The 14,147-nt window shown below is 28.8% G+C and overlaps 1 protein-coding gene across 1 annotated transcript; it reads right to left on the bottom strand.

Moving 5' to 3' along the window:
- Positions 1–231: 231 nt before the first annotated feature.
- LOC123292783 (UDP-glycosyltransferase UGT5-like) lies at positions 232–14,147 on the bottom strand. Its single transcript, XM_044873498.1, has 7 exons — positions 13,818–14,147; positions 12,706–13,521; positions 12,422–12,641; positions 11,961–12,249; positions 2,737–3,013; positions 1,044–2,067; positions 232–586 (listed from the first exon to the last, which is right to left on the bottom strand). Exons 1-7 carry the CDS (start codon positions 14,053–14,055, stop codon positions 304–306), a joined length of 3,147 nt encoding a protein of 1,048 aa, XP_044729433.1. The 5' UTR covers positions 14,056–14,147; the 3' UTR covers positions 232–303.

A 14,147-nucleotide genomic window follows, 5' to 3' on the forward strand; every position in this document is an offset into this window, starting at 1 on the left:
TTAAATAAACTTGCAGCCAAAAAGAACGGTTCTGTACGATAGTTTTGTTGTTAGACGTTCAAGAGCGCTCCTTAAAACTAGACGCAGCCAATAAAAGTGTCTACTTATTATAAAACTCTTTATTTAAAAATATTTGAAAAATATAAAATAAATTATTAACATAAACATTTGGTTGTCAATTCCAAATATTTTATTCAATTTTTAAATTAAATTAAAAATGAAAAAATATATAGGAAAAAAAAAATTTAAGTATTTACAAAAATTAAGACCCTTTTTTGGCACTTCATACCACATGAAAATTTTTCAATTAGTTTTCACTTTTGTTTTGGAATTTTTACACAGCTTTTGTTTGATTGTCTTCCAAACAAAACGTGTAGAAATGATAACAGCGACAATAATTAATAAATAAATAGCTATTACATCTAAAAGTAGCCTTTGGTAAAAGGAGAGGTCCAATACTGCAGATCGGAATCTCGATGCACCTTCATGCTTCGCAATAAATCGCATCCAATGATCCAATCGATCCAAAGGTGCAATCATTTGATCATTAAACATACCTGATCGGCTTTTAGCATTTTCAGCATACCTAAAAAAGTTTAAATATATGTAAATTATTTTAAATTGTGAAATTAAGCAATTATCGAATTTGTTATTATTTTGTACTTAATTTATTTCAGTGATTTTATAAAATTTTTATTTATTCAGGAATGCATTTTTTTACGCGGGTAATGCCAACTTTTGTATTATTAGTGATCTTATGAATTTCATTATTTTCATCTTGAAACAATAATTTGACAACGTTTTTTAAGATCGGTTAAAAAGTGGGTATAGTTTAAACATAATTAGCTTCGATTTTAGATTGAAAAAATGTCCAACATATAATGAATAACAGAGAGTAATCATGCTACACAGAAAAAAGATAGAACTTGTGGCTTTTCTAAACCCTAGAACCCTTACGCTGGGACTAATCACTCTTCCCTAAGACTTCAACGAGCTTCTATTAACTTCCATAATCGTTTTAATTAAGAACTATCATTACTTACTTCGGGTTGTTTAAAACTTCATTTATAGCCCATGTCATAGATTGTTCAGTAATATTATTTAGTTCCACTAAAACTCCATAGCCTAAAAGTTGTGCTTTGCCCATATTCATCATTTGATCACCAAATACAGGAATACCAACCAATGGAACAGCATGTTTAATGGCCTCAAAAGTACTTAATAGTCCACCATGTGTGATAAACAATTTTATATTTGGATGAGCTAATAAATCAGATTGTGGGAACCATTTTTGAACGATAACATTACTAGGTTTTCCAGGTAAATTTTCATCTTCAAATTTCCATAAAACTGTTTGTTTTAATTTACCAAACGCTGTCAATAATGCATCCCGCGTTTTTACTGGTAAATTTTTACTTTCTAAATTCGAGCCCATACTAAAATAGATAACACCATTTTTGGAATTGTCTAACAATTTTTTTAAATCCACAGGTAATGGTTTGGTTGGCTTTATATGGAATCCACCAATTTCAACTTGATTTGGATGCAATGGTTGTGGGAAACTTAATGAAACATCAGAATTATATAAAATGAGTGAAACTTTGTTGTATAAAACTTCATATATTGAAGGACCTTTTGGAAAATGTTTTCTGGATAAAGCAGCTTGTCGAGGCAAATGGTGAAAATGTAATAACAAATCATGATATACATTTAAAATTGTATTCAACATGCGTTGTCCTAGAGTCATTTCATGAGTAAATGGTAAATTTGTATTTGGGACGTAAGAGTATGGCGTTGGATTGCCAGCAATAAAGTATGTCCATTCAGATGGCCCGGTCGTACTGAACAAAACTAATTTTGCCTTCAAATGTTCAGCAATTGGATATACGGCTTCGTTCATGAAAGCTTCCATGATAACAATGTCATAAGTTTCCTTTGATTGTAGGAGTTTTTGAAATGCAGCATCCTTGAAGGTATGTTCAGCGAGAGGGTATGTAGCTTCATAAATACCTAAGATGGCTATGAATGGACAATTTGATTTGAGTTGAAACATATCGGGTTTGCCACCTGCAAATTAAAAATGGTGTTAGAAACTCTAATAGCGGCCGTCCGTTGGTGAGAAATACGTAAAAATCTTATATCTGCGATTATTGAAAGTGAAAGCTTTGCACGTTATATTCTGTTCAATAAAATTTCTTTGAAAGCATTAAATAAATTGGTATAGAAACCCATCTTAAAATTATTCACCCATTTATAATTTCAATGAAAAAGCGGCTAAGTGATACCGCATAAATATAATAAAAATATGATACTTTTCGGGAGAAAATCTAAAATCAAATTCATAAAAAATTTGAAATTCGAGTTTACGCTTACGGTATACCGAGTGTCTTTTTATAACTTAGAAAATGCAAATAGCTTAATCGAAAAAAGAACAAAAAACTTCATTCATGTATGTTGTTGATGTCTTTTGCGTTGTTTGGAATTTTTTAAGTATACTTCAAAAAATGTTTATATGAAGGCCAGTGATGTCACAATAATGAATAAATATTTATGAATTATGAATAAATTACAATAGTTTAGTCTGGCTTTTATAATTCAGATCTATTTTCTCTAAAAAGAAGCTGATGATGCTATTAATAAATATTAAAGAAAACTTTTTCTAATTTCTTGAAAAATTTTGAATGCACTTTTACGGATAAAAAAAAGTTGATTGACAGAACTGTTCTGAATACTTACTTTTCATCATTTCTTCTGGCAAACCCATGGTCATTTCCGTATAATTTGCCGGTAATTTCTTTAATTTTCTTGGACTGACCATGGTGACTTCATGTCCACGCTCAGCTAATCCAACAGCGAGTGCTTCACCTAAATTTAAATGGCTCGTTGCAAATGTTGGAAATACCACTAAAATTTTCGCTCCATTAATTTGTTGTAAAACACAACAAAATGTTATTAAAAATAATAATAACACAATTTTGTGAGCACTCATATTTTCACGTTGTTGGATGTTAAAATATTAACAAAAATATAATCACCAATTGTTAATAAATTTATATTTTTTTATTTTATATATATATTTCAATAGTATTTGACAAATCTATTCACTATAGTTCTATCTAATCATCTAAAAATAATTTCATGACATAAATCTATGAGTTTGCTGATTACAAATACCTGTAATTAAGGTAAGATAACCAATAATATTTGTTTAATTATCTTTGATAGTACACATACAAAATTGAATAAATCATTGGCCTTGAAATTTGTACTTTTTAGAGAATCAAATACTATTATAATTTCGTTTGAGTACATGGTTCGGGAGATGTACGGACAAATTTGTGTAAGTTGTATCGAACGCCTAGGTCCAGCTGCGTCCAATCGAAGGGGAGATATACGCCTTCAGAGTTTTTAAAAAAATCATAAGTTTTATGAAGGCAGTTGGATATAAAGTTGGCAGGTAGGTTCTTAGGCTTAACGAGAACAAATCTATGTTTGTAATGCTTGTAATAAAAGCTCGACACAGCTATCACATAATAATTTTTCCTGTCTATCTCCCGGTCATATGAAAATTAATCAAAGTTAATTCATAGCACAGTAAAATAATGCCCAGAAAAATATTTACATATGCCGATGTAATATGTCTTCACATTACCATTTGAGCTACCAAAACAGGCTAATCCGTACTAACTCAATCCGTATGGATTCAACCAAAGTCAACTAGCTTGTGTTGAATATATGCTATTATGGGTTCATTTAGCAAAGGTCTGGCTTGCTTTAGAAGGTGGTTCATAATCTGACTGAAATTGCAACTTAGGCACATACATCTCAAATTTATTTTTATTAATGCTCCATGCTAAAAGATTATTTAAATAATATTGAAATAATTTAAACATTAATTTCGTTGTATAACCTATTGCACAAAAAATGCACTTTTTACATATAATATTAGAGTATATGTTAAAATAAATTTTAACATACAACGAAAATTACTTTTAAATTATTTCAATATAATTTAAATAATTTTTCATATTACACACGTGGTGGCTATATTTTTTTTCTTTAAAGTAAGAAGGGGCACCTAACATGGGCCCCCCTCTGATTTTCAGCTCGGACACCCACAAATTTATAATCCAGCCCTGGAAGTACAAGCGTAAGCTACTTAGTGATTCACTGATAATAGTTTTAAGATTTTGCACAAAAAAGTTTCTTTCATAACATTTTATATTGGAGGCTCCATCATACAATTACTTAGTCCAATTCAGAGAGTCTAAAAAAGCACAACGTCTAAAAAAATTGAGTTTTCGAGATTTGGGGAAAGTTTATTATTTTCTGATGAAAGAACATAATTTTACGAGAAATAATACACTCTTGCTTTTATATTTGCGATGATATGTCTCGAGGAGACAACACACTGTAGCACTTTATTCTATTTTAAAAATTTCTCCAACGAAACCACACATGGTGAAGTGTATACAAATAATATACGCTGCTGAAAATGGATTCCTTTATTTTAACTTCCACCGTCCCTATCTCAAAATTCCGATATTTTTGCCTACCCTTTATCCACATTCATTTATAGGACAAAAGTATACTTGTGGTACAGGGTAATATGTAAACTAGGAACTTTTTGGATATTTCAATTTATTATCTTATTGCTTACATTTTGTAAACTTTTTATATTTACTAGTAAAGGATAATCTTATAATAACTTGTACTTTAGGTATCGCTATCCCATTCTTCATTTACTTAAATCGAGTTTCAAAGGCGTAAAAGTGTACGCAAAAAAAACTTCATGTTAAGTATCTACAATTATCAAAATTTTATTATCAATATTGAACTAAATTTAGATATGAATTATGAATTTATCATAACAAAATATTACAAAAAATATATAATCAATACCGAAAACATTTGATAAAAATTAAAAATATTTTATATCTGTTCAAATTTGTCTCGGAAATCAAAAAATAAAAACTAAACATTTGTATATTTCAGTATACTCAAACAAACATATATTAAATTTCTTTAGCACAAATTCCTCTTTTGTAAATACATAAATTCAGATTAAATATCGAAAATAGAGCATTTTATACAGAATGTTCGATTTACATCTAGGCATATAAATATCACGAGTATAACAGAGTACATGCGTTAAGCAATGCATCTAAGTAAGAGATACTAAAGGTGTTAAAAATGAAATTGCAATAGTGACTTGTATCGTGGCTTATCTGTTGTGGTTCATCTATTCAACTAAGAAACTCCCACTCTTCAAGCGTCTTACAACAATGTCAACGCATATGGAAGCTTCAACATATGTATATAATACCTCTCACTTAGATGCATTGCTTAATCATGTATTCTGTCAAACTCGCGATATTTATAATCCTAGATGTAAATCAAACATACTGTATAATAACAGTAAAGTACTTAATCCCAATAATGGTAAGTGCATAAAATGGGCTAAAAAGTTAATGCTCGAAATGGAAGTTTAAAAACAACAAATATATCTGAATCAATAATGTTTATTTTTATTTATTGTTATTATTTATTATCAATAGAGAAATTAAAATCGTTAACCTTTCTAAGCACGTAAATGGGAAAAGATGATATTAAAATGGATAAAATAATAATAAAAATGTTATAAATTTTTTAAACAGATTATTTATCCAAAATTCGCTTATTTCTAAATTCATTGTATCATTTTTTATATTGCATGCTGATTACTTCACAAAAAATTAATCCATTTCTAAGAAATTATGTATTGTAATATTGTAATAAAAGTTCAGGTCATGGTCATTACTCCAATTCTTCATACGTATAAAGCTACATAAACATTTTTGGAATAAGTCAAATGTTTGGGTGGATTTTGTCCATACGTGTCTGAAAACACTGGGAAAGGGCGATATTAAAAGAACTGGGCTTTTAGAGTTCTTGGTATAAATATTTTATTTATGCCATCTGCTAAAAATTGATACAGATCTTTTTCTTTACTCCAATAATAAGATAATCGAATCTTCGACACTGTCGACCTTTGTCTGATAGTCAACAAAGCGATGCATTCGTGCCCCTTTGCTTTAAAATTTCAAATTGGTTGGAAAACTTTTTTTTGTATGAATACGTAACGAAAATTTAGACAGTAGACCAATACACGAAATCTCTCACATACCCACACGAAAGAAAAAAAGTTATTTGTTGTTATTTCATTTTAGACACTCGAGAAAAAAAACCACATTCGATTTCGTTTTTCGGAAACAAAAATCAGCTAGTGACAATAATGATTGGAAGTCATTTTATGGTGTTCAATTGAAATTAAAATTAATGTATAATAGTGTCTACTATGACTCAAACTCATTTAAATCCTCCCTAAGATTGTATGTTTTTTTTAAATAGGGAAAAAAGTAGCCAAATTCTTTGTTTAATAGCTTAGAATATGCCTTTTCGTTGCGTTTTCAAATTGCAAAATTCTCGAAAAATATTAGGAAGAACAATTGTTTTAATTTATTTATCAAACAATTCGACTTCAAGCAAAAAAAGAGGAGGATCCCAATTCGACTGTATTTTTTTTTGTATGTTTGTTACCTCAGAACTTTCGTCTTGGTGAATCGATTTTGATGATTCTTTTTCTATTTGAAAGCTGGTGTTTTACGTGTGGTCTCATTTCAATTTTGTTCAGTGTTGACTATGGCATCCATGAGAAAATCATATAATTCTTAAATTTGCATTAAGTATGTGCGCGACAAATGGACGAATAACTCAATTTCACGCCAACCGATTTCGATTATTCTTTTTTTAGTGACAAATTAGTTAGAGTAGGTACTTAAGATTCACTAAAAAATACAAAATAAAAAAAACTTTTAACAAAGACTTCAAAAGAAAAACTATTCCAAAACAAATTAATATGCACTAAAAAGTAAAAAAATAACGATAACATAATGTAGTTACAATTATTGTTAATTTTGGAGTCGGTGTCAGCCAAGTTAACGTAGCAAACTGTTCTGTCACAGTTGTTTCCTTGGCTGACACCGACTCCAAAAATAACCACATTTTTTTTTTTACTTTTTAGTACATATTAATTTGTTTTGGAATAGTTTTTCTTTTCAAGTCGGTTTTTTTTTATTAAAATTTTTTTTATAAAAATTAAAAATGCAAATAAGTTCACTAGATTCAATTTGAAAATGTCTAAGTGTCTGTTGGTGTTTGTCTTCTGAAAAAATTTCATATAATTCACCTTGAAAATATTATTTTTATTGCTTGTCATAATTGATGAAGAATTAACCGAGAAGCGGTGTATTTATTACATAGCAAAATTGAAAATTTTTTATAATAATGAAAGGAAAAATAATCTTCATTGCTTTGTTGGTTAAAATGTATTTAGCGTGTCTATGATTTTTTTTTTTTTTTAACCTTAAGCTAGAAAATGTTTGAAGAATTAAAATTGTAGGGACCTTGAAAATTAATATTTTATCCCCTTCTTCTATTTAATTCTATCTTATTTATTTATTTGTCGTGGTCGTTGAGTGAAGCTATGTTTTTTATGAAAAGAACGTACTCTTCATTAAATACGTTTACTTGATGTAGGTTAATAAAAAAAGTAATTTGATGATAAGTCAGTTATCATGGACGTAGCGAAGGAAAGAGGGCAGGGCAGAGAAGCTTCCTTTCTCTGGATCTGGTTTTTCCATTGCATAAGTTGGATAAATATATGATTATGCCACACATTACAAAAATACTACTTTTAAAAAAGTTTGATCTTAACATGGCAGGGCGTTAATATTTTCTTGATTCAAGAAAAGCAAGTCAAATACTTGTTTACTTGAATAAAGTATTAAAATCGTTGATTTAAATAATATTTAATATTTTTTTTATGTTCGTTTAGTATTTGCAATCTGTATACACAATAAGCAAATATGTGGAAGAAAATAATATCTACTGGTGATAATAACATCAATAGCCAAGTATTTGTCCATAAAAGTAAATTAGTGTTTTTATGATTAAATAGATGTTTGAAAAAAGGTTATTGTTTTTCAAATACTTACGTAAAAAGTGCCTTCGTTTATGTTGCCAAAGCAAATATAAATAAGATAATAATAAAAAGATTTGTTCATCTTATCAGCATCCCAAATTGGGAAATTGTGGATCCAAAAAATTGATCTCAAAATGATCCTAATTGGTCAATAATTTTGAGCGCAGCTGGTTGGCAACACAATATAATTAACATGCTGTTTAATTTCGCGTGCGCTATAACTTCAACCAATAAGGATTCGGGTCACATTTTAAGGTAGTTTAGACTAATTGATTAACTTTATTAAATTAAAATAGAAAAACATTTACTTAAACTATCATACCAAATAGTTAATGAAAAAAAAATATAGGTAGCGGTTCTTTTGTGGTTTTCTATCTCTTCGTCTGTAGAGTTTTCTATCTTAGTGTGTTTGAGAAACGATTGTTAGAAATACAGATCAAAGTATTCAGTTGTAATTTCAAGAGTCGAGTTCTCATTAATTCGAATGATTTTATACAAGAGTCTGATTAAAATAAAAAAAAAGGTATAATTTATATTTTGAAATTTACTAAAATTAATCTAATAACAAAATCAGCTAATTAAATTTGTTTATTTGGCTGTAGAAGGGCGAATTAGTTTTCAACGTACTTATTGACGTGAGTTACAAAGATCAAAATTTTGAGTATCCACTCTAAAAAAATTGTGTTTTCATTAATATTATTTTTTATCCCACTTAGTATTTTGATTACATTAATCCGTTCAATAGTATACGAATCTTTAGTAGTTTACTGAAATTGAATTAAATTTGGCACTATTAAAATAAAATTAATTTTTATCAACTATATATGGCTCATGACAAATAATTTAAAAATATAATTTTTAATCCTTAGTCTTGATTTTAAATCAATTATATATGTAACTAGCTTTTGCCCACGGCTTCGCTCGTGATAACGATTCATTTTAATGTGTTAAATAAATTATTCATTTAATGATTAATTGATTCATTTAGAGAACCAATTTTAAAGACTTAGAGAACTAACTTTACTTACATCCACTTGGAAAAAAACAAGGCATTGGTCCATGGAGTTCGCTGTGCTCTCTTAAAGAATGAAATAAAAAAGTGATATAGTATACTTTTCTCTCAATCGCTTGTGATAATGATTCATTTAGTGAATCATTGATTCATTTAGATATCAAACCTTTACTCTACTTATCCCCTATATATACTGCAATATACACAATGTCAACTTTGTAGACCCAAATGCTAGCCGCTAGTCTTCCCTTAGTCCGCCCTCTAAAGGTCAACTTTACCTATATCCCGTTGGAAAATAAAGCGGCATTCGGTGATGTATTTTGCTGTACTCCTTTAAAGAATGAAATAAAAGTGCGATACAGTATACTTCTGTCTCAAACCACGAGCACATATATCAGTTTGTACAATTCTACCTTAAAAATGACACATGAAGTTTAAAAAAAACTACAGTAACATGAGAAACATGCAAACGTTGATCTACATTTGTGTAAAAAATTATTAAAATAAGTTTTCCATATAAAAAAATCGCATCCCCTTTTTACCCCCTTAGGGGTAGAATTTTGGAGAATCACTTTTTAGCGGATGCCTGTACGTCATACAAAGAACAAGCTCTCCAAGTTTCAGGTCTCTACGCTCAGCGGCTTAGGCTGTTCAATGATCCGTCAGTCAGTCATTCAGGACAGAGCATTTTATATGTATAGATAAGCGTGATACTGCAATCTGATTTTTTCTTAGTTCTACATACCAGCAACGAAAATTAGGGAATATTATAAATTTAACAATATAATTACGAAATAATGAAAATGTTTATAACTATGTATATTACAATCCTACATAAAATCAATAAAAATAATATCTTTGTATACTTCTTATCTGCATGATTGATTCGAGTGGTTGACTTTATTCTACAAACAACCTTTTCCAAAAAAATTTTTACTGATAGATAAATAAAATTCAGCCGAAAAGTCAAGAACAATAATTGTACCTACTTAAGCTGCATTAATATATTTAAGGATGGATGATATTATGTTTAAAAAAGCTACAAAATTAAACTTAGGTTTGTAATTAAGGAAAGAATCGAAAATACTGATAATATATTTGTGAAAAATTTTTCAATATGAGTATAATTACATATCATTTTAAGAATATACGAACTATTGAGTTATTGAACAAAAATAATCAATAAATTCTATAGTTTATTTCAATTCTTTATCATAAAAAATATTAAAATTCGCAATTAGAAATTTAAAAAAAAAATCTTTACGATTTAACATAAATTAATAAACTGAAAAATAATTATAGATCAAACGTTTTATAGACACAGTGTGCCATATTCCTGACGTAATAAGTACATAGATTAGTTTATATTCAAAAATAACTTAAAATTACTACGTCCCATTATGTTTTATTATGTTTTACGAAGAATTACGACCAATACGGGATTTAAATTATTATTATTTTTTTTTTTTTGGAAAACTTAATTTAAAATTACTACGATAGTATATTAAAATTATTTAAAAAAAATCATGGTAAAGAAGAAAAATGTTCTTGGAAATTTGCCACAGTTGTTTATTAGGTTGTAAAAACTATCCCCCCCCCGTTTTAGGGAATAAAGAAGTTTTTTTCAAATTACAAAAATCTAGGTAAAAAATTTAAAAAAATCAAATAAAAATTGTAGTAGCTAAAGTATTTCTTCTTATTTTTGCTTTTATTCGACTTTCTAGCTTCAAAATTGACCGTGATATTTTAATTTTAAGATCGTGCCTTTTTTTTTCTGGAAATCCTCTTATTTAAATCTCTTGCAATCAACTTTATGTTGAAAATAAAATGGCCTCGTAATTTTTTAACTGATCGCAAAAATTTAAAACGAAAAATTTCCTTTAAAATGCTTTTTGATTATCATCCGTTAAAAAATGACGAAGTTACGATATTATTTTATTATAAAGTTAATTGCAGGAAATTCAAATAAGAGAATTTTTACACGTGCTTATCTTTAAATTGCCTAGCAAATGATGAAATGAATATTAAATTGATTGCAAATGTTTTTTTTTTTTTTTTAATTTGTAAAAACGGATTTTTCTTAAACCCTCAAAAAGACTCAAGGAAGAAGGGTTAAGTAAGCCTCTTCTCCCTTGATTTTTCAATAAGGAGTTTTTACAAACTGTGCAATTTTCAAAGATGCAACATTTTTTGCCTTTAAGTTTTTTAATTTTTATTGTATTTCAACGAAAAATTGAAATAATTAAACAAATTTGTTATTAAATTTAAATACGATCCTTCAATTTTTGGCAAAATATTTTTTTTTAAACAATTGATGAATTTATAATATAAAAATTTGTATTTGCGTACATATACTTTATCTTCTATCTATCTTTTTCTATCTATTCTTCTTCTTTCTATAAATATATAGGAGACTTTCTATAGATATAGATAGTCACTCATCACGATATCTCTGGAACTATAAGACCTAGAGACTTGAAATTTGGCAGGAATATTCCTTTTGCCAAGTAGAGGTCAGCTAAGAACGAAATTTTACGAAATTCCACCCACAAGGGGGGTTGCGGGGGTGTTCATGAATAAAAAATTCATATTTTTCAATTATGGCTTTTAATAGTTCAAAACTTGGTCAGAATGTTTTAAATTACATTTAGAAATTTTTTTAACCTTCGGAGGGTAGAAAGGTGTAGCGAGAAAGTGGGAAGGAAATATCGAATATTTACAAATATACCTAAGTGGGGTATCAAATAAAAGAGCATGACGTGTACATTATAAAACTGTTATCCAACGCAAGGAAATGTGGAGGGAGGGGTGCAAGTGGGGATGTTGCCCAGCAAAGCGGGTACTTCCCAGCTAGTTATTTATAAAGCTATTCTGTAAAATTAAAAATGTAAAATTGTTCTAAAAACTTTTCTAAAATGCGTTTTAATTTGTCTTTTTTGCTGATTTTGTTCGCTTTGGATTCTTCTTAAATAAGGATAATAATTTTTTAATTACGAAAACAATCAATACTAAAATAAAAACTATCACAACACTAATGACTCCAATGATATCCAATAATAAATACTGGAATAAATTGATATCTTTTCTGGCAGAACTTAAATGTGATGCTCCATTATGTCGTAAAATATATTCAACCCAATATGCAGCTTCATCTTTTGGATTGACTATTCGATCTTTTATTAATGCTGATTTAGTTTTAGCAATTTCACTGTACCTAAAACATAAAAAAAAAAATTTATTTAATAAAATAATAATTTTTTTTTTGGGGAAGTTTAACCCAAATGTTGACGCTAAAAATTGTATTTATACCTTAAAAAAAGGTGCGAAAAATTTTCTTTTTAATTACAATGTACAAGGTATTAAATTTTAAATATTACATTACTCACTTCGTATTACTTAGAACTTCATCTATTGCAGAACATACATCTTCTTTGGTAATACTCTGAAAATCTAACATTTTGCCATAGCCTTGTGTAACTGCTTGAGCCATATTCATTTTTTGATCACCAAACATTGGCAAACCAATTATCGGAACACCACGTGTGACTGTTTCGAGAGTACTTAAAAAGCCTCCATGGGTTATAAATAGTTTAACATTTGGATGAGCTAAAATAAATGCATCATACTTTAAAGTAATGCGGTTAAAGAACTCTTTAAAAAAACTTCATACCTAGAAGATCTGATTGTGGAAACCATTTTTGAATGATAACATTATTTGGTTTTCCAGGTAATTCAGATGCCCCAAATTTCCATAATACTGTTTGCTTAAGGGTTTTGAAAGCTTCCAAAAATACGTTTAAAGTTTCCTTAGGCATTTCTGCACTATCTAAATTTGAGCCCATGCTAAAGTAAATAACACCATGTTTCGCTTCATCTAAAATTTTCTTCAAATCTGCTGGTAACGGTTTTGGGGGATCAACATGAAACCCAGCAATCTCTATCATATTAGGCACCAATGGTCTTGCTATAGATAAACTAGGGTGTGAATTTAAAAACACTAATGACACATTATTTAAAACGGCTGATAATGGTTTAGTATGGGGTAAATACTTTTGCCTTATTCTTTCCTGTTCTGGCAAATGTGAGAAATTATGTATTAGTTCTTGCCAAACATGTATAAGAGTATTCATTAAACGTTCGATGAATGTCATATGGTCAGTGTAGCGCAAGAATATATTTGGTGTCACAGAATATGAACTTGGATTTCCAACCAGATCATTGGTCCATGTTGTTGCGCCCACGGTACTAAATGCTATAGCATGTGCATCAAAATGATCAGCAAATGCTAGAAACACATCATTCATGAATACTTCTGATATTACTATATCATATTTTTCATTTGATTTTATTAGATCTTTTATGACACCATCTTCCATTGCATCTTTGGTTATGAGGTCTCCGAATCCGTAGGTAACCAACAAGTTTGCAAAGGGATTAACTTCCGTTCGGAACCAAGACTGACCTGCTTTTTTCATTCCTGCAAGCCCTGAAAGATATAAATTTGTTTCAGAACCTTTGAAATTAATTAGAGTATTTAATAGGAGTAGAGAAGAGTGTGTCTAAGACAATGGAAAATCATGCGTTCATCCAAAGTTGACCTGACAAAGCAAAAATATTTACAGATACCTAATTTAAGAAAAGTGAAGACTTAAATTTAATCATTTCTTTGACTTTAATTAATCGTGTCTGTCTACACATGGTATTTCAACAATTATACAACAAGTATCGATAATTTTTCTTTATCATTTCAAAAATAAAAAATAAATTTTAATAATTTCTTACTTATAAACCAATTTTCCATAAATTCTTTCATAATTAATTCACGATAATTTGGTGGTGTTTTTTCCAATGAATATGGACTAACAAATGTAACATTATGTCCATGATTTGCTAAGGATTTAAATAACGCTTGTCCTAATATGATATGGCTTTTACTTGGCGATGGAAATAATCCTAAAATTTTCGCACAATCCACATAAAAAAAGCACGCAATTAAACAAACCACTATCTTAAAGTTCATTTTGATTGTCGTATCGAGTCTATTCTATTTGAAAGTTTATAAAGAATTTCTTCCTTCTGTCTTACAATATAATATCAGTAACACTATCACAG

Source organism: Chrysoperla carnea, chromosome 2 (assembly GCF_905475395.1).
Source record: "Chrysoperla carnea chromosome 2, inChrCarn1.1, whole genome shotgun sequence".
NCBI lineage: Eukaryota > Metazoa > Arthropoda > Insecta > Neuroptera > Chrysopidae > Chrysoperla > Chrysoperla carnea.